Source organism: Anolis carolinensis, chromosome 2 (genome assembly GCF_035594765.1).
Source record: "Anolis carolinensis isolate JA03-04 chromosome 2, rAnoCar3.1.pri, whole genome shotgun sequence".
Lineage (NCBI taxonomy): Eukaryota > Metazoa > Chordata > Lepidosauria > Squamata > Dactyloidae > Anolis > Anolis carolinensis.
Genome location: NC_085842.1, coordinates 176,688,837 through 176,716,509, shown reverse-complemented (window position 1 = coordinate 176,716,509; position 27,673 = coordinate 176,688,837). Strand labels below are relative to the sequence as shown.

At 38.2% G+C, this 27,673-nt stretch overlaps 1 protein-coding gene across 6 annotated transcripts in view; it reads right to left on the bottom strand.

The window, feature by feature from the left end:
- cep112 (centrosomal protein 112) overlaps positions 1-27,673 on the bottom strand; it is a 348,394-nt gene that overhangs the window by 248,476 nt on the left and 72,245 nt on the right. For all 6 annotated transcript variants that reach the window (XR_010003101.1, XM_062971149.1, XM_062971152.1 and 3 more), the window contains 8 exons: positions 27,181-27,280; positions 26,375-26,493; positions 25,650-25,793; positions 16,113-16,267; positions 15,426-15,555; positions 14,859-14,951; positions 13,101-13,160; positions 10,757-10,836 (listed from right to left, as the gene is read on the bottom strand). Coding sequence is in view for 5 of the 6 variants with exons in the window: in XM_062971149.1 (XP_062827219.1) it covers positions 10,757-10,836; positions 13,101-13,160; positions 14,859-14,951; positions 15,426-15,555; positions 16,113-16,267; positions 25,650-25,793; positions 26,375-26,493; positions 27,181-27,280 (881 nt within the window). In the remaining variant the exon portion in view is untranslated. The remainder of the gene's footprint in view (positions 1-10,756; positions 10,837-13,100; positions 13,161-14,858; positions 14,952-15,425; positions 15,556-16,112; positions 16,268-25,649; positions 25,794-26,374; positions 26,494-27,180; positions 27,281-27,673) is intronic.

The window sequence follows — 27,673 nt, the reverse complement described above, 5'->3', positions numbered from 1 at the left end:
AGTTAAAGGATCACAACAGACAATCATTAAGACATGCAACCCTACAGACTATATCAATCAACCATAAGCCCACAGAACAAGTCTTCATATCAAGAGACAGGATGTTTTATGCATTTGTTCAGTGAGCTATATTTAGAGTGAGACAACTAAGTTAGATGAAGGTTTGAAACTCAGGTAAATAGCATTCTATCATAAATAATGGGTCCTTCAGCCTCAATGTATTTTGTTTCAACAAATATTTTAAAACACATGTGGTTATTTTTTCTTCGGCCTCAAATGACATTTTCAGGTGTTTGCCTGTCATCTATCAGGTTCTGGGCATGCCATAGTAATATATTAGATTTTCCCATACAACACATATATCAGAAATATGTTGATACTAAATGGATGTCTCTTAACTGAGTGTACATTTTGTGATAGGTTACATAAATATCTTAGTTATCGAATCCTGTAATGCAATAGATACCCTCTAGCACAAAGTAAATAAGAAGTCAGGTAAGATCTTTTGACAGTAAAAACAGTATGGCAGTGCTAGTTTAACAATAAACACAATAAAAAAGCAAGTAAACCAAGCACTCACAAGCCTTAGCTATATCACAGAAAATCTCCTAATACCACACCATGTCTAATGTATTCTGTCAAAAATTATTTTATAAATTCCTATGTGAAGGGTTATTTCTTCATGTATTATCACAGAAAAATAGTATGAAATGGAAGCATTGTTCAGGTACAATCTCAAAATGATCACAAAGTTGTAGCAGCTTCAGCACAATGTGGAAAATGAAATGAAAATGTAAACATGTCTATGCATGAAACTGTCTATCGGATTCTATGCAGTGTGACCTCTAAACAATGACATTGTACAAAGCCTTTCATTTTAAACAAGATCTGATCAGGCATATATACTGAAGGGGAAAAAAGAGGTGTCATAACTTTCCAATGTAAACAAAAATTGATAGAATGAATTTAAAGCAGCCAGCTGGTGAGCATTTGCACTCTGTCAGCAGCACTTCCAAAAGCCTTGGAATTGGCTCTCATGACAGGTGAGGGTGAGGACTTGAAATAAAAAAAGATCACCACCAGCATCATCAAACACTTAACCACAGATCACATGCTTCTGACAATTTAAAGTACAATATCATTCACTTATCCCATTCACCACTGTACTAATGGAAATTCAACCAGTCGGCCCTGGAATAACACATTTGGAGAAAGCTTATGATACCACAGTTTCACACAAAACAGTAACATTATTTTCATAAATTAAATCTAATATTTTATTGAGTATATTGACTGAGCCAGTGGACAGTTTACTTACTTTTAAATGTATTTTTATTGAGTAGTCATCTGTGAATTCACACAACTGGGTATTCTGCACCTGTGCAGAGAACTGTTCAGAGCCATCTAGAATTATTAGGCATAAAAGTTGTGGTGGTAGTCCCGCCCACCACCCTGGGGCTAGATAAGGTTTGGTGGCCTCCAAAACCATCCAGTTCCTAGGCCGCAGCTACAGCCAATTTTAAGAGTGGATGTAGCATGACCCCTGTGCAGGGAGGATGGGTGGGTGTTGTGTGAATTCACAGATGACCACTTGAAGAAATATAGTTACAGGTAAGCAACCTGTCCTCCTTTTTGGTCTCTGTGAATTACACAATTGGGTGACTAGCAATCACAAGTTTTCAGAGGCGGAAGTCATGACACACAGTTGACCATGGTCTTTGGTACAAAATCAAAGAGGCTTATTCACCATAAATTGTGTATTCATAACCAAAAATGCTGTAACGTCCAATGAAACAATGTACAATGCATTATACAAGCCATGTGCAATCACAAAAGATTTGAATCAATGTTCTATCCATAAAGCTTGTATGAATATGCTTTGACAGCTTTTACAGCAATAAAACCTTGAAAAGTGTAGCCCGACTCTTTCCAATAATTTGAGCAGTAAAAAAAATTGAGTGTGTACACACATAATATGCTCAATGACCATCACACAGTGCACGACTGTACATTCAAACAAAGGCAAACTTGTACAGTCAGGATAACAATTTCTTACATTAAGCTTCAAGGACCTAGCATTCAATCGGTAGTATGACACAAAAGCAGATAGGTTACACCATGTAGCCACTTTACAAATGGACCCTTTTCAGAAAGGCAGTAGAAGCAGAGGCTGCCCTAGTCCCATGAGCCTTAACCCTGCCCAGTGGTCGCTTTACAGAGAGCTCATAACACAAATTAATGTTGGACACTATAACCATTTTTATAGTGTTTGCGGAAATGCCGGTAGTCTCAATCTATCCTTAGCATAAGCAAGGAATAGTCTATACAAACCCACAGAATCATAAGTCCTGTCTAAGTAAAATGATAAGGCATGCTTCATATCAAGCAAATGAAGCTTTTTCTCCAGCAAAGAGGTCGGATTCGGGAACAAAGCAGGTAAAATAGTGACCTGATTCACATGAAAGTATAATATCATATTTGCCAGAAAGGTAATGTTAGGTGTGAGAATGACCCTGTTTGGTTGGGCAGATAGTTAGAGCTGATCTTGGTGGAGGGCTCAGAGCTCTCCAGCCCAGTGTGCTGAAGTGATTGCTATCAGGAAGGTGGTTTTCCATGACAGCAGATATAAAGGACATGTGGCTGAGGGTTCAAATGATTTTTCCATGAGCTTCAAAAGTACCAGTTTGAGACCCCAGTCTGGAACTGGATGCAACACATGTGGGTTCAGATTCTTATAGCCCCTCAAAATGCTCTGAACCCAAGGACTAGAGAAACATTAAAGTCTGCCCAGTATCCACAGATTCCAAGACATAGCAGACAAAAACACTTTCACTGATGACAGGTTAAGGAATTTATCAGTCAAAGTTCCCAGAAAATCGAGGACATCAGCATTGGCGGCCCAGTGGGGAAACAACCACTTGCCTTCCAAAAAGGAAACAAAACAGCCCAACAGCCCAATAAGATTTTCTGGTGTTAGGCTTATAGCAAGCCTCCAGTATGCGGTGGACCGTCGAATTAAGATATCCTAGAACTTGATCTGCTATGCTGTCAGACACAAGGATTAGACATCGGGATGATTTATCTGGCTACTCAACATCATGAAGAGGTCTCCATGGGGAGCAAAACAGTGACATCTGTGTCAAGGCATCACAAGTAAGTAACCAAACCAATGTCGCCTTGGCCACCATGGGGCAGTCAATGTACTGAGTGTTGTCAGTCTGGAGCTTTTCCAAGACTTTTAGAAGCAGTGAGAATGGAGGGAATGCCAGAAAAAGATGGTGTTTCCAATCCAAGATGAATGTAGCCCTCAAGCACCTCACGGACCAATTTGGAGGAGTCCTGGCACAAAACTACCAGCATTGAGAATTGGTGGATGTGCCAAAAAAAAGTCAATCTCTGGATGGCCCCAGGTGTCAAAGAGGTAGAGTAGGGAGGGTTGATACAGTTGCCACTCATAATATGCAATAGGAGTTCTGCTCAAGGAATCTACTAGCAAGTTGTCCTCCCCAGGGAGGTGAACAGTGATAGGGAAGATGTTTCTTTGCGTGCACCACTCCCAAATCTCTGAAGTCTGTTGTAGCAGTGAGAGGATCGAGTTCCACCCTGCTTGTTGACATAGAACATAGTGGTGGTGTTGTCCGTCAGTACTTGTATTGTTGAGCCCGATACGTGTCTTGAACAATCTTATGGAAAATTGCCAATAGCTCCAGGTAATTGATGAGATGTGCTGATTCTGAAGTTGACCAGGGTTGGCTGATGGACAGGTACCCACAGTGGTTGCCCCAGCCCAGCATTGATGCATCTGTGCTAACTGAAATCACTGGTTTTCAACACTGTAATGGCATGCCAACACATAAATTTCGTCTGACCATCCACTAGTGGAGGGAGTCTCAGACCCAGTCCGGGATAGAGAGAGCACCTGCCTTGAGGCTCTCGAAAGAGGTTTAAGAAACTGAGGAACCACCACTGGAACAGGTGCATAAGAAGTCATGCCAAGGATGTGATCGCTGTTATTGAGGTAATGTGTTCCAGAGCAATTTGAATGTCTTTGGTTTTGATCCTCCTGAGGAGGCAGTAACGAGTAATTGTCTTGCACATATTCAAGAATCTGTCATTGGAAAGGAAGACTGTCAGGGAGAGAGTTAAAATTGGATCCAATGAATCGGATGGAGCAATTAGGTGTCAAGTGGGATATTTCCAGATTGCCCACAAAGCCAAGGTCTTGCAAAAGACGAAGTGTGAAGTTTATGTTCTTCTGTGGAAATGTCACAAATCGAGACATGAGAAGCCAATCATCAAGGTAAAGGTACACTGTGACATTGCTGGTTCTGAGGTATGCAGCAATGTCTGCCATTACCTTTGTGAACACCCTTGAAGTGGTCTAAAGACCGAAGGGCAAGAGCTGGAACCAGTATGCACGATTCCAGACCCAAAAAGTAGAAACCTCTTGTAGTTCAGATGTATCCCAATGTGGAAGTAGGCAGCTTTCAAGTTCAAAGTCGTGAACCAATCACTATGTCAGAGTAGAGGTAGCAGGGACCATACCAACACCATTCGAAACCACTTTGCATTTGTGAAAGTGTTCATGAATTGCAGGTCCAGAACTGGATCGAGATATCTGCCCTCCTTTGGCACAGTGAAGTAGCAGGAGAAAACAGGCCTGTCAAAAGTTCTTTCTGTGAAATTTGCCCACATATTTCTTGCACTGCTTCAAGCGGGTCATGGAAGCCATCTTGAACTATGTCTCAAGAAAATTTGAAGAACTAACAAACTGAAAGAATGAAGATTCCTGAAACTAGCTGCAGCAGAGACAAAAGAAAATGAGAAGTTTCGGCAGCAACCAGGCCTTATATAGCATCAGGATAGCAGGTAGATTTACTGCCAAAACTTTGCTGCCTAGTGATTCTAGAAGGTTCTGAACAGTGCTCTGTGCAAGCACAGAATACCTAGTTATGTAATTCACAGAGACCACGAAGAAGAAATATATTTCCCCATGGCTTTAATAATGACATCAGTTAAGGATAATGTGCCTCCTTTGAATGAATACTTGCAGGAGGTAAGAATCTGGAGGAGGAAAAAACAAACTAAAAAAACAAACTGAAGCTAAATCCAGTAAATATGAAAGTGCTTCCTGTCAAGCATCATAATGTGGGTACAAAGGTGTACCAACCAGGCTAAGAAAGAAAAATCATGCCTCTAGTGTGGGAGCTTCTGGATCTGTTGCTCCAAACAATAGCTCAGATACATAGAAGTGCCACGAGTGTCTACTATCAGCCTTGGCTGTTACAATAAATGTGCACTTTCCTAGAACATCTAGAGATCAAGGTACAAGCACTGTACCTCAAGGAGATACCTTTGTACCAATTTCAGAAGCAAAGCCGACTAATAAATTAGATCAGGGGTTCTCGGTGTTTGGAACCACAAAAAGCTTCTGGGAACTGAAATCCAAAGCACCTGAAGTTCAAAATTTAAGAACTACTAATTTGTGCAACTATCAGATTGTTTAATCATTAATCAGCATTACAGCTAACACTTAAACAAATTAAGACAATGAGGCGCAGCTGGTTAATAGCCAGCTGCAATAAATCACTACTGACTGAGAGGTCATGAGATCGAAACCCGGGTCGGATTGAGCTCCCGACCATTTAATAGCCTAGTTTGCTGTTGACCTAAGCAGCTTGAAAGACAGTTGCATCTGTTGAGTAGAAAATGTAAGTACCGCTTTATGTGGGGAGGTTAATTTAACTAATTTACGACACCATAAAAACTTCCAGCAGTATGTGGAAATGAATGAGGAAGTACTCTATCAAGGACTTGGTGTCACAAGTGGACAATGAAGTGGCAGCTCCCCCTATGGCCGGAATCGAGCATACCCTCATGAAGCCAGAAGCTGGAAAATGTTAAATTGCCTCTGTGTCCGTCTATATGTCGTATGTCTAATGGCACTGAATGTTTACCATGTATATGTGCATTGTGATCTGCCCTGAGTCCACTTCGGGGTGAGAACGGTGGAATTAGCAGTCTCCATCCCAATATTCATTAGAAACAGATGTGCTTACAGATTTAATAGAAAACCTTCAGAAAACCTTCAACACCTTCAGAATAAATTTTGGCCCATGTTTTGTTTACGAAAAAGCAACGAGCATGTTGAATTGCTTCAGTTGACTAATATTCCTTAACATTATTTTCATTATGATTACATTTTTTCATTTCTTTTATGTTCCTCCCTTTTTACATACACACATTTTAAACCTACTTTCAAGAACTGGATATATAATACTTAGCTGATAGCTTCCCACATAAAAGCAATGTAATTTTCACTCATTGCCATTTTCTGTATTCATTACAAATAAGATAATATTCAGAAAGGTTTAGCCTAATAGGTGATCTGTTCCCACATAACATGCTGTTACTATTCAACTAATACATAGTGATCAGAAAGAAACAACTCCATGCCTTAAGCAATTACACCGGCACTATGTCTTCAGTCACAGTGTGTAAACATTTTAAATTGCTTTCTTAAAAAATCCACCATCATCTTATATTAAAACCATTTTCGCTAAAGAAAACAAGGTAGTGATTGCTGTAGTAGCATTACTTAGAAATCAGCACTGGAAGAAAATCTGCAGCAAAAATAGGAAATAAAGAGGAAAGGCTATTTTTAATTTATTTTCAGTGACTGGTTCATGCATTAAAACAAAGCTAAGCATTATTTGAATGTTACTATTTATTTTGGAATCTCTGCTTATCACTGTCCCACATTATAAATTTCTATATAATGTAAACCAGCCAACTGATGTTCCTGCATTACAAAAAAATAACTAGTTTTCTTTTCATGTTCAAGATACAACCTGTAGCTGTGCTAGAATCAAAATGTATGCAGATCAAAAATCTACTGACACACATAGTCTGGTCTGAGCTGCTACAGTAGTTTCTTTTAAAACATATTTCACCCAATCTCAAAGGACAATTGAACTAAAATCAATAGGTAGGCACAAGTAGATCAGTTAAACTTAGTATTGCTACAATGGAATGAACATTTTAATAAGTTAACAGTAATGTAGTAATAGATATAGGCAGTCCCCAAGTTACGAACAAGATAGGTTCTGTAAATCGGAACAGGTACATTTTAAAAGTGTAACTTCATACACACGCACACACACGCACACACACAAAAGCTTTGGATAGCACAAGGAAGGGTTAACTCTCCCGTAGTGTTTGTTTTGTTGTCTGTGCCCCTCTTCAGAAGATTTCACCTCACTTTCGGTCCCTGTAATCATTGGATTTTGGAAAAGCTGACTTGATGTGGAAACAAGGATTGGTGAAAAAGCTTCTTTGGAGACACCTATTTCCCAGGACAACTCAGGTGTGAATTTCCCTTCCTCGGGGTACATCTCTCTCACTTCCTGTTGTCTCACCGCCCACCTCCCCTTCTTAACTATGAGTTGTTTGCAAGTCAGATGTTTGTAACTCAGGGACTACCTGTACATAAAACAAGGTTTCTGGGGGGAAAAGATAAATAATGATGAGCACAGAAGAACTGTATTACACTATGTTGTCAGTTAACACCACACCATTAATTCCTCCATATACATTGGGCTTAGAAAAAGTAAGAATCATACTTGGGGAAAACAGTCTTGAATGGCACACACTTACTTCACCCATTTCAACTCGACTTAGTGGATGATCTCTGTCTTAACAATGACAAGGGGGGTGTGTCCCTGTTGGTGCTTTTAGATCGCTCAGCTGTTTTTGATACCATCAACCATGGCATTCTTCTCGAATGCCTGGGGGAGATTGGAGACACTGTTCTGCAGTGGTTCCAGTCCTACCTCTCAAACAAGTTTCCAGGTGGAGGTGTTTGGTTATAGCTGCTCCTCAAAAAAGGAGCTGTTATATTACAAGGTGTCATTCTATTCCCAATGCTTTTTAACATGTATATGAAACAGCTGGGGGAGATAATCTGTAGGCATGGAGGGTGGTGCTATCAGTACACTGATGTCACCCAAATATACTTACTTATTTATTTACTTTGTTTTATATCCCACCCTCTCTCCTTCACCAAGGAACTTAGAGTGGCTACCATATGGCACAATTTGATGCCATCCAATAACCAACATCACATTCAAATATATAAAATCAATACACATAAATGTATAATCCTTATCTAATAACAACAATACACAGTAAAACATTATTAAAAACCAACTATAACTAAAATTCAAAAACCAATCTCATTGCCTTTTCCCACATCCATTGCACTTAATCTGGTTAATTGTCATCCCCAAATGCTTCTCTCAACAGAAAGGTTTTTATCTGCTTTCTAAAGAATAACAGAGAGGGAGCCATTCTGATGTCCCTTGGGAGGGAGTTCCAAAGCCGAGGAGCCACCATCGAGAAGGCCCTCTCTCTTGTTCCCACCAGCCACACCTGAGACAGAGGTGGGACCAAGAGAAGGGCCTCCCCTGCCTTTTGTAAGGCTCGGTCTAGTTCATATTGGGAGATGCGGCCGGATAGATAGGTTGGGACTGAACTGTTCAGGGTTAAAACTAGCACCTTGAATTGCACCCAGAAACACACAGGTAGCCTGTGGAGCTACCGTAACAAGGGAGATGTTCACTTCCTGTACGGCACTCCAGCGAGAAACCTAGCCGCAGTTGGACCCGCTGAAACTTCTGAATAGTCTTCAAGGGCAGCCCTACGTAGAGTGCATTGCAGTCATCCAGTCTAAATATGACAAGGGTGTGGACCAGCGTGGCCAGATCTGACTTCTCAAGGTACGGGCACAGTTGGCACACATGTTTTAATTGTGCAAAGGCTCCACTGGCCACCGATGACACCTAAGGTTCCAGGATCAGTGATGAGTCCAGGAGAACAAATATAATTCTCCATGCCTTCAAAAACAGCTTCAACTAAGGATAGCATGTTTCTTCTGAATGAATGCCTGAAGGAGATAATCCACTGGATGAGGAATAACAAACTGAAACTGAATCAAGATAAAACAGAGGGTTTTAAGGGTCCTAACCCATTAAGGGTCCTAACCTAAGAGTGGAGATGTTTAAACCAGTTCTGGATGAGATTACACTCTCCCTGAAATATTTTGTTCGTAGCTTGGAAGTGCTCCTGGATCCGTCTCTCCAAACATCAGTCCAGGTAAATGTGATGGTCAGGAGTGCTTATTATCAGCTTTGTCTGATACACCAGCTGCACCCCTTCTTAGATGTGGAGGACCTAAAGGCTGGACTTCTGCAATGTGCTTTACATTGGACTACCTTTGTATTCCAATTAGTTCAAAACGCAAAAGCCAGATTAGTCACAGGAACATTCAAGAGTGAGCATATCACCCCTATACCAAAGTCATTCCATTGGCTGCCAATTAGTTTCCAGGCAAAATACAAAGTGCTGGTTTTTACCTTTACAACCCTACATGGTTTGGGTCCAGGTTACCTATAGTATCTCCTTCTCCCATACATTCCAAGGCCCCTTAGGACACTGAGGGGTGTCTATTCCAGCCTGCCAGAACCAGTGGATTTTAACTTATATTTTAACTCTCTGTTTCTTGTTATGTCTTTGAATAGTGTTTTATCTCTTGTTTGAGTGATGTTGCATCCTGCATCGAGCCACAGGGGGTGCCAGGTAATACATTCATCATCATCATCATCATCATCATCATCATCATCATCATTGTTATTGTTATTATCATCATCCTTGTTGTTGTTTTAGAAAGACTTATGGAAATGGAGAACAAGCACGGGTTTCTTCCATTTCTCTACACCCAAAATGCACCATAACAAATATATATGATACTTACTTTAACATATTTTTTTAATATTTGGACCTTCTCCTTCAAATGGCTTAGTATTTATATAGAACCACTAATATATATGTGGACATTTGGAAGGTTTTATTGCCAATATATGGATATATGGATCACAGCTATATATTTTTTTGTTTCATTCATTACCAGGAAAGCTGTTAATTTTCTGAATCAATATCTGGACACATCAACAGGCTGATGAAAGTTATCCAGATGAAACATAGAGATCAGGAAACAAGAGACTCTAAACATTAATTCAACCTGTTTTTGATGAATAATTGTGCCACTGAACAACCAGGATTTCTGTATACGGATGTTTCTGGATTCTCAAGTGAAGACTATGGTCAGAAATTCCTTCATCCATCTTAGGATGCCATACCAACTACATCAATCTCTAACTAGATCAGACATGGCCAAACAGACACATCTTAGATATATCTAAAATAATTTTTCTACATGGGAATAATCTTGAATTTGGAAATTGCTATGGTTACAGACTGCAACAGTAAGAAAGAAGGTGATGCTTAAAATATTTTACTACACTCAGCCTACGAAGCCTTCACCAGTTTATTTTCAAGCACACTTCAAACAATGGCTTTCAAAGCCCCAAGTGGATTAGGACCAGATTTTCTCCTCTGGGAAGTCAAGGGACCCCTTGCTAGGTTAGGCAACAATCAATCATGTTTGTGTTGACAGAACTACAGTGTATTTGAATATTAGAACAAAGATATTGTATTTCATCGTTCTTTTTTTTAATAGATTGAAACAACAAAATGAAAACAGCGAAACAGTATCATGCAAAACCTAGCACAAGTCCCCAGCAGACAAATCTATGCAATCTAGATATGTCAGTTATTCCAGTCTCAACAAAACTGAAACATAATTTTCCTCAGAGACACTCTAATAAACAACAAACACATTGTTAAACATTTGACTTACCGAAGAGCATCTTCCATTTTTCGTATTCTCTTATGTGAATCCATTTTCTCTTTATCCAAGTCATTCTGCAATCCATGAATCTAACGTTTAAAGATGGGGTCAGTGTTAAATTTGAGGAACAACGATAATAAGAATTGTAACATGACTGTTGCCAATTCCAACTTTGTGACTTCTATTTAGCCCATTATAAACCATTCTAATCGGAGGTGCCTTTTAATTCTGTTCAGAAAGGTTAGCTTTATTGCAGATGGCAATAGCTTGTCAACAGCGAATGCAGAATGTTGTTGTTAATAATTCTTCACCGGCTGTCAGCTTGTTTTCAGTGCTACAAAGTTGGTTTTACCAATTCTTGAGTAGGGTTGTTGTATGCCTTTCGGGCTGTGTGGCCATGTTCCAGAAGTATTCTCTCCTGACGTTTCGCCCACATCTATGGCAGGCATCCTCAGAGGTTGTGAGGTATGGATAAACTAGGCAAGGAAAGGAAAAAAACATACCTCACAACCTCTGAGGATGCCTGCCATAGATGTGGGCGAAACGTCAGGAGAGAATACTTCTGGAACATGGCCACACAGCCCGAAAGACATACAACAACCCTGTGATCCCGGCCATGAAAGCCTTCGACAACAAAATTCTTGAGTATCTTAGGGTTAGGGGCATATCTACATCTATTTAAATTAGTTTAAAGAACAAAAACAGGGAAATGCAATAAAATAAAACACAGAAAGCTAAAAGTTAAATTTAATATTATTTCATGAGTGATGGGACCTGTATCAAAAAGATTTCTTCAGGACAGAGTTAAAGATAACACCTCATCATTTGCAACAATTGTGACCACAAATTTCATGTTCTTTAAACTTAACACTCTTTATTCTTCCAATTAAAAATTAGCATTATGGCAGACTTAGTCCTTAAGACTGAATGTTTGGTTGCTAGCCATTCCAATCTGTGTAGGGCCTTTTACTCTGAAACTAGCTTTTCCTTATTGTTTCAACAGAGTCAAAACTTGTAAACTTTCCAGGCATGGTGCAACACACATATGTTCTCAATGATTTTGCCTACGGCAGACGTGTTAACATTGTTTTATCTTTTAATTTAATTCAGGAGCCCATGTGTGGATGTCAGTTTCATGTCATGATGTCTGTTGAAAATTAAGGATAGATCTAATTGTATAACTGATAGAGATTTCTATATTACTAGAGTATACTACATGCAATAGCAACAATAATAAAGATTGTACTTGGATTGCAAGTAATTTCAGCATGAGTTTCTCTTATTCAAATTCCCTGCTTAAGAGGTGACAACTTTTAATGCTTTGTACGATGGGGGAGCCCCTGGTGGCACAGTGTGTTAAAGCGCTGAGCTACTGAACTTGCAGACAGAAAGGTCCCAGGTTCAAATCCGGAGAGCGGAGTGAGCACCCACTGTTAGCTCCAGCTTCTGCCAACTTAGCAGTTCAAAAACATGCAAATGTGAGTAGATCAATAAGTACCGCTAAGGCGGGAAGGTAATGACACTCCATGCAGTCATGCCGGCCACATGACCTTGGAGGTGTCTATGGACAACGCCAGCTCTTCAGCTTAGAAATGGAGATGAGCACCAACCCCCAGAGTCGGACACGACTGGACTTAACGTCAGGGGAAACCTTTACCTTTACTTTATGACAACCATGTATTGAAACCTTCTCCTTTCCCTAATAAATTTTTACAGATCTGATGATAATGAAATACAGATCGACTACTCCATGCATAGACCTCAATCTGACTGTGGCATTTACACAAATAGCTGTGTAGATTGCTGTCACATAGTAGCAAATTACACATAGTGAGACCTCCAGAGGAGGAGCATCCAACTTCCAGGGCTTCGAAGGCTGCACTGATTCCTTGCAGAATCTTGGACCAGTCACAGATGCCACCACCCCACACCTACAGTTTTTAAAAGTATCTGTTGAATTCTTAAACAATTCCCCTTCCAGACTTCTAATTTCACCATGCTTTCAGAGGACTCAGTGGGCTGAAAGGGCCTCACTTTCAACAGGAATTAGATCAGATCTTCTCACACAAAAACAAGTTTCTTACAAGTAATGACAACAAGTTGTTAAAAATGGTAAAATTTCCGTCATTAATGCACAAAATGTAGGCACAGAAAGTATTAAAAGCTTCATGTACATATTACCTATAAAGGATATACAGAGGGAGGTTCAGATTTCATACTGAGATTTGAAAAGATCCATAGTGTCTTAAAGGATTTTTTCAGGTTTTGAAGAGGGAAGTATTTCCCACGTTCCCTTTCCAGTGACCAAAAATAACAAATAACTGGGTGAGAGGAGACCTGAAAGAATAAATACCTTTTTTTCTTGAGATCTCTCCAAATTATTTTTTTCCTGTAGAAATTTTTGCTCCTGATCCTGAAAAATTGATTTAATGAGGACAATAATTGTTTTATTAATATGCAATTAGCATAATATCAACACATTTTTCAAAAATTTGTAAATATACCCGAAGGAAGGAGCTGGTACTTTAGCAGAGAGGCTGAATTTAATTTTAAACTGATGAAAAATTATTCCCAAAAAGTAAAAAGAGGCTGAACTTAAAATATCAATTCCAGCTTCCATTTAGATGTGTGCGTATCTCAGTTCTGCCAGAAACATATAAAGGGAGTACAGTAGAGTCTCACTTATCCAACATAAACGGGCCGGCAGAATGTTGGATAAGCAAATATGTTGGATAATAAGGAGGCATTAAGGAAAAGCCTATTAAACATCAAATTAGGTTATGATTTTACAAATTAAGCACCAAAACATCACGTTATACAACAAATTTGACAGAAAAAGTAGTTCAATATGGAGTAATGCTATGTTGTAATTACTGTATTTACGAATTTAGCACCAAAATATCACGATGTATTGAAAACATTGACTATAAAAATGTGTTGGATAATCCAGAATGTTGGATAAGCGAGTGCTGGATAAGTGAAACTCTACTGTATTTGTATCTGTTACCTCAAATTCAATTCTGTGGAGAAATTCATACATTTTACAAAAAGATAACATTTAAATAAAATATAAAAACAAAACACTTGTTTGGATTGCAGAATTCCATGCCTTACAGCGAAGCTTTCGTAGCTCCTTGCAAGCCACTGCAACCTTGAATACTTATGCTGAAATGTTACCTGTAAAAATTGTGGGATTGGGCTGTGGTAAGTTTTTCGAGCTGTAGGACCATGTTCCAGTAGCATTCTCTCCTGATCTTTCATAAAACATCAAGAGATAATGCTACTGGAACATGGCCATACAGTCCGAAAAACTCACAGCAACCCAGTGATTCCAACAGCCTTTGAAATCAAATTGTGGAATTATTTGGAATAACCTGTAATGAGTCATCAAGATACGGGTTGTGACAGAGCAAAAAATGGGGAGGGGGATATCATATTGTTGCCTACATTGTTATGTCCACTGAATATGTTTTGATTCACCCAAACCATAAAAACAATTACTGAGGAACTAGAGGTGACTCAGCCTTTGTTACCCCCGTTACTTTCTAAAGAATGTAAATAATCACAAGTCTTCCTAAATGATGACATTATTAACAATAAAGGACAGTCAATGCATATATACGAAAAGGAAACTGGGGTTGGACAACTGTAAAGAAGCAGTGAACTGACTCTTAGTAATGAGAAATAATAAAAGCCAAAAGTAATTTGGATGGCAAGGAAAAAGCAGTAAAATACTTCTGATTCTTTGAAATATAGCAGCAATGCGACAAGTTTATGCTAATATACTAATTTATACAAATGTAGCTATCACTGTGTAAGACAGACATAGGGATTACTTTCAACTTCACTCTATGCTTTTCTTTAATCCACTGATATATATGCTTTTCACATCAGTTCAATAAGCAAGGAAATAAGACAAATAGCCTCCAAGTTTCTTTAAAGGGTTTAACTGGAAATAAGAACATATTCCATTATTTCTTTCATTGAATGATTGGCTCACGATGTTTCCGAGAACTCCAGAAACTCTCACTTGAGCATTCTATTCATACAAATCACAGGAAGAAGTAAAAAGGGCTCATCATTTTTCCTGAGTGAAAAATTCAGGGCTCACCCTCAGCTGTTGCTGCCTTTGATGTTCTGATTCTAGTAACTGTTGTTTTAATTGAGACACACACTGTTCTAATTCTTCAATCACATCAGATGCCTGTAGGGATTTAACAGAAAAGAGAATGTTGGTCTTGCATTAACTCTGGCAGAAATAACTTTACTTCTCTCCCCAACCCTCCCTCCCAAGTTATGCTTTAAAGCAGGACAGAGAATTGGGGGGATGATCTACTTAAAACAGATATAAAAACTTAACCCCTACACATTTGTTCTAATGATGCAAATACTATTGTAGTTGCTGTCTGAATTGGCATCAGATTAAAAATTGTGTATATATTTCAGAAAAACTATCCACTCAAAATGTATTGTTACAAGCTTAGGCTTCAGCCTTGTCAACATTCCTGCAAGTAAGTATATTATGGCAGATGAGAAGAGCCAGCTGAGTAAATTTCATTCACGTCTGTCTATGTTTATACAAGAATAAAACTTTGGAAATTAATGTTGCAAGCTTTTGTCTTTTTATATGTTATTAATATATCTGTCTGTATTCATGTCCATATAAATCTAAACTTACTTTTGCTGCAGAAAGAGCATGTTCCTGTTTCATCAGATTTAGATCAGCATCATATTTGCTTCGTAGTTGTTTAATGTTCTGCTCGTATTCTTGTACAATATATCCTTTCTCTTTTTGAAGTGAGTTGCATCTATAAATATTACAGTTAAAAAGAGGTGAAGCTATGTTCCATGTAGTATAATTGTTCTTACTTTACATGTTATGCAACGTAAACAAATGGCACTCGTCTTTTTATTCTTGTAGCTTTCGTCCAAGCTTTGAACCAGTTTTGTAATGCCAAAGAAAATAAAATAAGTTACACAAGTGCCAAAAGGGACATATGGCTCACCATACCCAGTCTGAGATAAGCTATTAAGAATAACGGTTTAGTCAGATGTGAAATTCACACCTATCACTGGCAACAGACCAACACAGCAACCCCTCCAGAAGTTGCAGCTCTGCTATTGATTATCACTCATTCATTCCAGGATATAAAGAGGGAAGGCAACAGGGCTGATTCTGTTTGGCATCGACAATATTTAATTCACAATTAATTCAGCATGTGAATATATACAAAAATCAGAACATGGGGATATAATTTCACAAAATGATCACGGAAAAGGAAAACTAAAACATTTCTGAAATTTATGATAGTAAGCATGACAATTTTATGGTAATGCACCAGCTACTAAATAGCTTGTTAAGTACCTTGCCTTGACTTCTTCAAGTTCTATGCATATAGCCTGGTAAGATTGCTCCAGATTAATCTTCTCCTGAGATAACTTCTGACGCTGTAAATTACTAGTTTCAGCTTCCACAGTCAACTGATGGACACGTTCTTCTAGCTCTTTCATCATTTGGGTCTAAACAAGTTAACATTATTATAAATAAAGTCATGTACATGCTCTTAGATATATAGCAATCTATTCACAGATTATACACAAACTATGGAAGTTAGTAGGCAGTCAAACAATCAACAACTGGTAGCAAAATTATTTCTATCAATGACTGAGAATTAAGGGTTGTCTAGAATAAGATATAGCATTCTCACAAAATTATGGATATTCTTACCTTGATAAATGTGAAAACATAGCATTAATGAAATTTTCATAAAATAGAATTGTTTTCTAACATATATAGATACTGTTTACTTTTTACCCGATATACAACAGCTTTGCATGATAAAAACATAGGTCAAGAATCCTTGTTCACATGGGGCTGCAGGAACCACATAGGAATAACAGGAACCAGAAGTCTTTTGGGAAAATATTTGAGTTTTGGGGCAGACACTGAACTTCTTCAAATATAGCTCATGTTTCAGTTTTTACATACAAAAGAATATCAATAAACATTTATTTACTACAACATTTTAGTGACTGTTTCTGGGCAAAGTACAAGGCATTGGTTTTGGCCTTTAAAGCCCTACATGGTTTGGGTCCAGGTTCCCTAAAGGATCACCTTCTCTTGTACCATCTGCCCTGAACACTGAGGTCCTCTGGGGGATCTGTTACTCCAACCAGCCAGAACCCGACTGGTTACCATCACACAGAAGACCTTTTCATCGGCCATCCCAAGACTGTGGAATGACCTGTCGGAAGAGCTCTGGGAGCTAAATGAGCTGTCAGAATTTTAAAACCATCTAAAGACCTGTCTAAATTCAGCAGGCCCACCCAGCCAAATTTTAAGCATGGATTTTAAATATGTGTCCTTTGTTTAATTTCTGTTTTGTGTATTTTAATACATATTTTATAGAAACACGTTTTAATATGTGTATTTGTGGTATTTTACAATGTAGTATTTTACAGGAACCCCTGATGGCACAGTGAGTTAAATCGCTGAGCTGCTGAATTGCTGATCGAAAGATCAACAGTTTGAATGCAGAGAGCAGGGTGAGCTCCCGTTGTTAATCCCAGTTTATGCCAACCTAGCATTTCAAAAACATGCTAATGTGAGTAGATCAATATGTACCACTTCAACAGGAAGGTATCGGCGCTCCATGCAGCCACATGACCTTGGTGGTGTCTACGGACAACTCTTCGGCTTAGAAATGGAGATGAACACCAATCCCCAGATTCAAACACGACTAGACTTAAAGTCAGGGGAAAAACTTTACCTTTACCCTATAATGTTTATGTGTTTTAATTATTCTGTAACCCGTCTCAAGAATCATAGAATCATAGAATCATAGAATCATAGAATAGTAGAGTTGGAAGAGACCACATGGGCCATCTAGTCCAACCCCCTGCTAAGAAGCAGGAAATCGCATTCAAAGCACCCCCGACAGATGGCCATCCAGTCTCTACTTAAAAGCCTCCAAAGAAGGAGCCTCCATCATAGTCCAGGGGAGAGAGTTCCACTGCCGAACAGCCCTCACAGTGAGGAAGTCCTTCCTGATGTTCAGGTGGAATCTCCTTTCCTGTAGTTTGAAGCCATTGTTCCGTGTCCTAGTCTGCAGGGCAGCAGAAAACAAGCTTGCTCCCTCTTCCCTATGACTTCCCTTCACATATTTGTACATGGCTATCATGTCTCCTCTCAGCCTTCTCTTCTGCAGGCTAAACATGCCCAGCTCTTTAAGCCGCTCCTCATAGGGCTTGTTCTCCAGACCCTTAATCATTTTAGTCGCCCTCCTCTGGACGCTTTCCAGCTTGTCAACATCTCCCTTCAACTGTGGTGCCCAAAATTGGACACAGTATTCCAGGTGTGGTCTGACCAAGGCAGAATAGAGGGGGAGCATAACTTCCCTGGATCTAGACGCTATTCCCCTATTGATGCAGGCCAGAATCCCATTGGCTTTTTTAGCAGCCGCATCACATTGTTGGCTCACCGCATCACATTGTTGGCTCAGAGAGAGAGGAGGGTAAGAATCACACGTCAGACACTTCCCAAGTGTCTGGGACTGTGTGATGTGTCGGCGAATAATGTGTGTAGATCTGAGCAGGGTGAACTTTTGGAGTTGACAGATGGTAATTTTGTCCGCGCCGACTGTGTTTAAGTGCAGACCAAGGTCTTTAGGCACTGCACCTAGTGTGCCGATCACCAATGGGATCACTTTTACTGGTTTGTGCCAGAGTCATTGCAGTTCGATCTTTAAATTCTTGTGTCAGCTTTTACAGTTGCTTCTCTTTAATCGTGTGATCAGCTGGAATTGCAACATTGACGATCCATACTTTGTTCTTTAATATGTGAGGTCAGGAGTATTGTGCTCCAAAACTCTGTCAGTCTGAATTCAGAAGTCCCAGAGTAGTTTGACGTGTTCATTTTCTGTAACTTTTTCAGGCTTGTGATCCCACCAGTTCTTTGTCACAGGCAGATGGTATTTGTGGCACAAGTTCCAATGGATCATTTGCGCAACGATATTACGCCTCTGCTTGTAGTCTGTCTGAGCGATCTTCTTGCAGCAGCTGAGGATATGATCCATCATTTTGTCTGCTTCCTTGCAGAGTCTACACTTGGAATCTGTAGTTGACTTTTCAATTCTTATTTTGATGGCATCTGTTCCAATTCCTTGCACTTGGGCTGCAAGAATCAGGCCCTTGACCTCCTTTTTCAAAATTCCATTTGTAAACTATATCTATGTTTTTTCTTTGTCAATTTTGCTCTCAATCCTTCCCTGAAACTGTCCACTGAGAACCTTCTTTTGCCAGTTTTCTCTTCTGCTCTACATTGTATTTTTATAATATTCACTCTTTGTCTTTTGCACTTAAAAAAAAACTTTGAGAAACTTTTTATAACATATAGGTATGACAAATGAGCATAAACTGGTTGATTATTCTTGATTATGATATCTTTTTAGACTAGCTCTGTGAGTGACAGATGAAGGCCTCAATGATATGGTGGTTTCTGTCATACTTTTGGGTTCTTATTGCAGAAAACACTGGTGAAGAGATGATATTATAAGAAAGAAAAAAACCAAGAAGAGAATGAAGGCAAGAAAGAAATTGTTTTCAAAGAATTCATATGGCATTTTCCTGATCTGCAAAACTGAAAATAGGAAGCAGCCAGGAAGGAGAGGGGATCCTCCACTTTCTTACTCTCAAGTAAACCATGCTGTGCTCACTCTGTGTGGAGCAGAAAGCAAGGCCTACTGCAGGTACTGTAATATGGGAGGAGGTTCATGCGAGAGACATCAGATGTCGCATAAAGTTCAGGTATTCTGGAGGTTCTGCAGTGTCAGTCATTTAGGTAGCATCCTCTCCATAATCCCCTCGTGACACCACTGTGCCCAAGCATTTAAAAAGACCGGAAATGGTGCTGCAGAAGAAGTACTTGTATATATATACATATATGCATATAAGCCAACCCATTATTTTTTGTCAATTGTATTTCAACTTATGCATGAGTATATATGGTATCTATAATGGAACAATGTGTCTGCAAGAATTTCCAAGTCTCATCACTCAGCAAAATCCACTTGTACTCAGCCAATAACACTCTTATTAACAGAATAAAAGTCATGAAAAGGAGAAAAAAGAAGTCTGAAATAATAAGAAAGGAGAAACTAATTTTCAGTGACAGTCTAGTCTTTCATCTTAAGCCATGCCTTGAACTCTACCTTGTTTAATTATTAAAATCAGGAGCTGCTGTGCAAGATCTGTCTGCATTTGATGATTCTTAAATTCAATCCTGCTGACAGACTGTGTCCATTTCTTGCCATATTTATCGCTACCTGTGACAAGGTCTGAATGCTATTTTTTTTTCAATTCAACATTCATTAGCAACACAATATTAAGAGTTTAAGCAAGCTTTATATGCAACATCAAGCAAATGATCACTTCTCTAAATGTGCTAGCGATGAAAAATGTCAAAAAGGACTTCTTGATTTCACACACAAACACACAGAAACCCAGCACAAAATCTTATAAGTGACCCAGAAGAGGAAAAAGAGACATCAGGCTTAAACACAACCACCTGTTCAAAAATGAGAGCAATAATTTTTTTTCTGTCCATCTTGTTAAAAGAATTAAAGGACCATTAGGAATGATCATGCAAGTGAAAGAAATCACTTCCCATATAACTGCATAATCCTTTCGAATACCCTCTTCTAAGAAGGCTCACTACAACAGATCTTCAACATCTCAATCTGTGCTAGTCATACTCCCTCCTGTCCCTCACTGCCAATCACCACTGGATTCTTTACCTTACCTACATAGGCCAATATTCCCTAAGACATCATGCTGGTATCTTCAATCTGTGGTCCTCCAGGTGTTTCGGTCTCCAGGTTGTTCAATGGTCAGGAATACTGGGAACTGACATCCAAAACAACTGGAGAGCTGCAGGTTGAAGAGGTTTGACACAGAGGAAAGTCCCTAAAGCCCAAAAACTTTACCTGTGTCCTCAACTGCAAAAATATTTCTGGGACCATAATTTTGTGGTTTACTATGACAGCCAATATGGACACCAGGGTTCAATTCCTTGCTCAATTATGGAAACCTACTGGTTGATCTTGGGAAGATCAAACATTCTTGGTCCCAAAAAACCTCCCACTTTCTCTCATCACTCAAAATGTATGAAAATATTCAGGTACTTCAGATACTAACAAGCTGCTTTAAAAAAAAAGGTGTTGCAGCATAGGTGAGACGCAATTAACAAATGAATATAGATTATTGCAGTCTTCATCTGTAACATAATGTAACAAAATTGGGGGGATTTGTACCTGGTTTGAAAGTGTTATTTCCTGTTTAATTGTTTGGTACTTACTATGAAAGTAGTTGCTATACTCCGTAAGCTTTGTTTCTGTGGCTGCCCACAAACATATGTTGAATTGGTTGATATCCCACAAAAACAAGGATTTTGTATTTTAGTAAACTTTTTTCATGTTTTTATGATAAAACCAATTAGGAAATAACATTTATAATCCAGGAACAAAAATCATGTTACATAGTGTAATCCAACCATATCATTAACATACCTGCACTATTATACAGTAGCCTAGCACTAAGTTCCTAGCCAATAAAATCATAAGAGAAAGATTTTAATGTAATTTACTTTACGGGCATCTCAGTCTGCAAACCTCTGCATTGCAAAACCACCAGTGCTTTTTTTTATTTTTAACTGATGTTGTTTTGTCAGCCATTTGTCTTCACGAACATTTGTCATTGCACATTTTTCATATTACCTTGATTCATCCTCAAATATTATTATTCTCTCTCTTCTATTCCACATTCAATTACTTTTACCACCTTTTCTGTTCTCCTGGATTTTTCAGTGTTTATGTCAGAGATGCTGAAAATGTGCCTTGCAGACAACATGCAGCTCACAAAGGCCTTTGCATTTCCCACAGACACCCTCCATATTTAAATGGGAAACAATGTTGGAACACCTTTACAGTAGAAAAATTACCTAAACTGCATACAGATGTAGCAGGTTGCTCTTTCCTTTCCCAGGACCCCCACTAACACCTTTCAGCAACAAAACAGCCAAAAACAAGAAAATAAAATGATGTTGTGGCCATGACAAGACAGTCAAGGAGAATGCTTAATGCAGTGTGAGGGTCCAATCCCCATGGTCTTCTAGAATCCAAAGGAAGTGCAAACCTCCATGGTAAATGTTGTCAGTGTTTTGATGTTTGAGTGAAAACAGCATTTAGTTTAAACAGCGTGTGAAACAATGTTACCGTAATTTATGAGTTAATACAATAGAGATGTGGACTATTGCTAGAGTGTAAGTTATGCAGTTTCCAATACCAAACAGAAGAGAAGAACAAAGCTTTCTTTTTCACCATGATTTGATTAAGACCGGACTCTAAGATTGTGCTGTAAATATTCTTTGTAAATAGAGTAGAAAGCAGATTTATGGAGTTTATTTGAACTGTTTTTCCTCGTGTCTTCAAAGACAGAGTCCTTGAGAGGTCAAGAAGAGCTGAAATAAATGCAGCAGATTTATGACCACTTATGATCACAATTTCCTGACAAATGTTACACTTGTGAGCACTCTCAGCACACTTCCCATGAAGTGGAAAGTGACCACAAGATAAAGGTAAAACAAAAGAATTCAAAGCAGCAGTGAAGTACATGCCTCATTATTAAATGCACTGACAAGAATCATTGCACAATCAAACATGACTGTAAACCAATATACATAGCAATTGCAGAAGAAACTGATGACAACTATAAATGAGGTGATACAGTTGTCAAACCTCAGCAATAGAGTGACCATTTCCCCAAATATTATTAACACATTTAAAATGTTTCAGACATATATAATCAATACACCGTGGAGACGGACAACGCAAAACGCAAGACATTAAACTGCCATGAATATTTTGGAAGCAGATGTTGATTAAGGATTTATCTAGGATGGATATGAACTTTTCAAACAGCTCATCTAAAGGGTAAGGAAATCACCTCTCCTCTCCCCTTACCAACATCAAATATATTCCACAAGCAGCATAAATATCAATAAAATAGTTCTCCACTAAGCATTCTGTTGATTTTACATGAAAAATAGTGTGGTACTAAAAAAAAAAAAAAAAAAAACCCGTCAGAAACCCAAATGAGGTTCTGCCACCTGGTCACCAAGACTGAAAATGTCTTAAAACATGTCATTTCTTGCAAAATGGGGGGTATTATATCCATAATTTTTTAAGCTGGCAGTAAAAATGTTCTGAAAAGTGAAACAGGTGTCATCCAAAGTTCCAAATAACCAAAACACAACTAGCATTTTAATGTTTGTGTATATTTATAATTATTTTATGTCTCGGCATGGAATGCTTGCCGTATATATATATATATAGTGCTCGACCCTGAGTCCTCTTCGGGGTGAGAAGGGCGGAATATAAATGTTTTAAATAAATAAATAAATCCCAGTCTGCATTTAATATATACCCTATCGCACAAGCTTCTAAAAAGACTCTTTCAACACTATCTACATTACACTGATTTAACTTGCAGATGAGAAAGAAGGCCACTGCAAGTAAAAAAAGAAAAGAACATAGAATCTTTTCTTTTTAATTAACCAACTCCTCTACAATGAATGAATTAAATATAAGTAGAAAGGAAAATGTTTATTGCTTAAGGGCATAAACTATTATAAACAATACAAAAGAAGCTAACATGTCTGAAACAAAGTCTTAAGCTTCCTCACTTTCACTGGTAATACAAACATCACCTTTGTAATTTGCTGAAACATTCTACAGAAAGGCTTATTGCAGAAATAACGCAACTTGACAGGATGTGCATTCATTCTTATCTAGCATAAGGATGCCTTTCCGTTATTTATTAATCATCCAGTGAAAATAAACACATAATAGGATGCTTAAGTCAATAGACAGAATAATATTGTAAATAACGTGCTTCAATTTCCTTCCAGTTTTGCCTGCTTCTGCAGAGACAGGCTTTCTAATTCATTCTTGCTTGAAGATATAAATATAGTGACTGCACTCCTGACTTGGAGCCCTGTTGCTGATTTTCTTTTTGTGACGCCACGGTATTCCATGTTTCTGATCAGCTGACTAGCAGTCTTAGGGAAAGAAATGGAAATTATATTTCCCCCTGTTTGACACCTTCCGTTTTTGGAAGGCAAGTCAGAATCCTCAGAAACATCCTCTGCTTCATCCTACTTTCTCTTCTTATTTCCTACCTTTGATGACTATCTATTCAATAATTAACCATTAAATTAGAAATGTAAATGGATAGAAGGGGAGATAGAGAAATACTTGATCAGTTGGCAAGGTTATGTAACAAGACTGAGGAGAGAGGAAGTTAGAGCAATTGATATATTCTGCCTTGAAGTGAGTTGCTCCACAAGCTTAACTGAATATAGATTCCTATATGTGAGGGGAAGTCATAGGGAAGAGGGAGCAAGCTTGTTTTCTGCTGCCCTGCAGACTAGGACACGGAACAATGGCTTCAAACTACAGGAAAGGAGATTCCACCTGAACATCAGGAAAAACTTCCTCACTGTAAGAGCTGTTCGGCAGTGGAACTCTCTCCCCCGGACTGTGGTGGAGGCTCCTTCTTTGGAGGCTTTTAAGCAGAGGCTGGATGGCCATCTGTCGGGGGTGCTTTGAATGCGATTTCCTGCTTCTTGGCAGGGGGTTGGACTGGATGGCCCATGAGGTCTCTTCCAACTCTACTATTCTATGATTCTATGATTCTAAGATTCTAGGACTACTTTCAGTTAGTTTGCCAGTTGAGAAAAAAAGATTTACCTGCAGTTCCCCATCTGGTACATACAGTCAATAAAAAAACTGTATTGCACTTGTATAGGAGAATTGGTTCATCATTAATATCAATTAGAATGATGAGCACTAGTGACAGTGCCTATAATCTGTAAAATTCTCTGCCACTGACACATGTTGACACCTTTAATTTTAGCTTTATGTTGGCTTTACCCTTCATAATGACTTTGAAGACTTTCTTGTTTTGGTCAGCATTGAGCAGAGATGCTCTTATTTGTTGGCGTAGTTTATCTTTGTGCTAGTTTCAATTCTGTTTCATAGATATTATTGCTGGCCTTTTTCTCTTTTGAGACATTGTTTCACTTGTGCAATATTATGTAATATGGACTTAATAATAAGATTAATCACTTGTGAAGACTTGAAAAAACTTGAAAAAACTGAAGTTCAACATTCTATAGTAGAAACGCTAAAACTGAAAACTAAGATCAAACGCCTGGTCAGTATTAGATCTTCAGAAAATGTACTCAGATCAACAAAAAACTTTTGATAACTATTTCAACCATACTGTAAAATATACATTGCTAAAAAGCACTTGGCATACAATGCTAAAGAGCACAAATGGCAGATCTTGTTGCACTGAACTACTGTCAATTTGTAATTAGGATATTACATCAACTGATATTTAAAAGGCTATGCACAAACCTAACATGAAAGTGAAAACTTGTGTAAGACAGGGAGGAAAGGAAAAAACAATGGAAACCATCATTTTTTTCAGCTGTCTTTAGTAATGTTTGTATTAAGTTACCATAAAAACATTTTCTTCTTTATTTCGTAAGATTTGTAAGCAAAATCAATGTTTTCCCCTAAACCAGTGGTTCTCAACTTGGGGTGCCCAGATGTTTTTGGCCTACAACTCCCAGAAATCCCAGCCAGTTTACCAGCTTTTAGGATTTCTGGGAATTGAAGGCCCAAAACATCTAGGAACTCCAGGTTGAGAACCACTGCCCTAAACAATTTCCTAAATGAAGCCATTTCTGCAACAGTGTATATTCCTTTTTCAAAAAAGGTGCTGTTTCATGATATAATAATAGTGCAAATGTTATCTTTGGTGACTACACAGCACTTACAGTTGCTTTTGTTTGTGCCAAATATTCTGCATCCATTTTACTTAGACGTGCATTTGTATCTTCCAACAATTGCTGGATATTTTCTGTGTGTTTCTTCTGAAGATCGAATTTTTCCTTTTCCATTTCAGCCACAGCATTGTGGAGCTACAAGTAGAAACATACAAACCCAAGTAAGGATATTATTCAGCAGCTAAGCTGAAGCCAAGACTATTATCATTGTCATTATTGCCACTGTTATCACCACCACCATCATTATCAGCAGCAGCAGCAGCACTTGATACATGCAGTGATGGGCATGCCTGGGAAAGAAACGGGAAAAATTCAGGACAACTCCCTCTCTCTGTAGACAGCCAATTTTCCCACACCAAAAGAGACTTGCAGTAAATTCTCAAGTTGCTTCTGACACGATAAAAAAAACTACCCAGTCAATCCCAGTTCTCAGAAAAAGGAAGCATATAAGTGAAATTAGCATAAGAATAGACTGTTTACACTGATCACTCTGTTAAAAGGATATTAATATACAGTATAACCTTGTATCACTTAACTATAACCTTCAATGTGAAAAAATATGGAGATGTAGAAAAAATATATTAAAACTGCAAACTTTCACTTTGTTGCTTCTTTAGTTGATTTTAAATCACTGCTTTAATTAAAAAGTGGTTGCAATTAGGGAAGTCATAGATGTATATGTTACTACATATTTAAATATAAGAAATATTCATTACCCTTTTCTCCCATTCATTGTTTAGGGAATCAGTGCTTTGCTCACACAGCTTTTTCAGTTCAATTATTTGTTTCTCCTTATCTTCTCTAACAACTTGTGATTGACGAACAAGCATTTGAACTGTCAGAAAAAGAAAAAATAGCACCAATATATTAGATTATTGTTCTATTCCACAGAGCTTCATTTTGTTTTTAAAAGAATTATTTTATAATAAATGTGTTACGTCTGTTCTCAACTGTTTCCCCCAGTGATGAATGTAGTTCTTGATTCTTTTTTCCTTGAAGCATGATCACATAACATATCAGTGTTTTGAATATAACTGGTGCTCAAAATCCAAAGAATGACTTTAACTGTTACCAAGAGACAAAACCAGTATGGATTTTTATAGCTTATTTTCTGCTCTGGTTAATGGATCACCTTGCCCAGTTTTAAATTACTTTTGGAAGTCCCTTCAGTTTAAAATCAAATCGATATTTGATATTGTGAACTAGTTCCAAAAAGAAAGCAAGAATGCAAGCAAGCAAGCAAGACAAAACCCTATGGACACCCAAAACTGTAGAGTTCTTTGATCACTAGCCAAATAAATTGAACTTTAAATCAAGCAAGCAAAAAATCTGAATCAATCCTGTTCCAGAACAACTGGAATTACAAACCAGCAGTGGAAGTTTTGTCAAATTAAAAGTTGTAATGGGTGCACAGCAGCTGGGGAAGGAGAGAGGACATTTCTTTCCCCAGATGAAGTAGCTCCAGTCAAAAAAGGAATGAACAGAACACTGAGCCTGGAGGACTTGATTTATGATGCTTCACCTTTCTTTTCAAGTTTCTGAATAGTCTCTTCAGCTTCACTTTGTTTGGTTTTGGACAACGTCTTCAGCACTTCAATTTCATTATTTTTTCTGTCCAAAATCTGTAGTAGAAAATAATGAGAGCTTATTAAACCTCAATGGAAATTAGCAACATCAAAAGGGGAACTCAACATAGTATAAGTAGGGACTATGGAAGGACTAAATGAAGTGTGCTGAAGCTTTCATGAATTTAGAATATTATTTTGAATAACTAAATGAACACTAGATGAAAAATCTGGTCAAAATAACCTTCGTGAAATGAAACAGCAAAGCAAAGAAAATGGTTTACAAAAAAACTGAATTTGAGAAGATTTATTTTCTCCAAGTCATCCATATCCCTTCAAAAATTATATACAGTATTTTGAAGTTTAACAAGATTTGAAAGTATAAGAATTATTGCTGAATACTCTAGTCAAAACCTCTGGGATTCCAGTAAGAAAAGAAAAGGACACAAA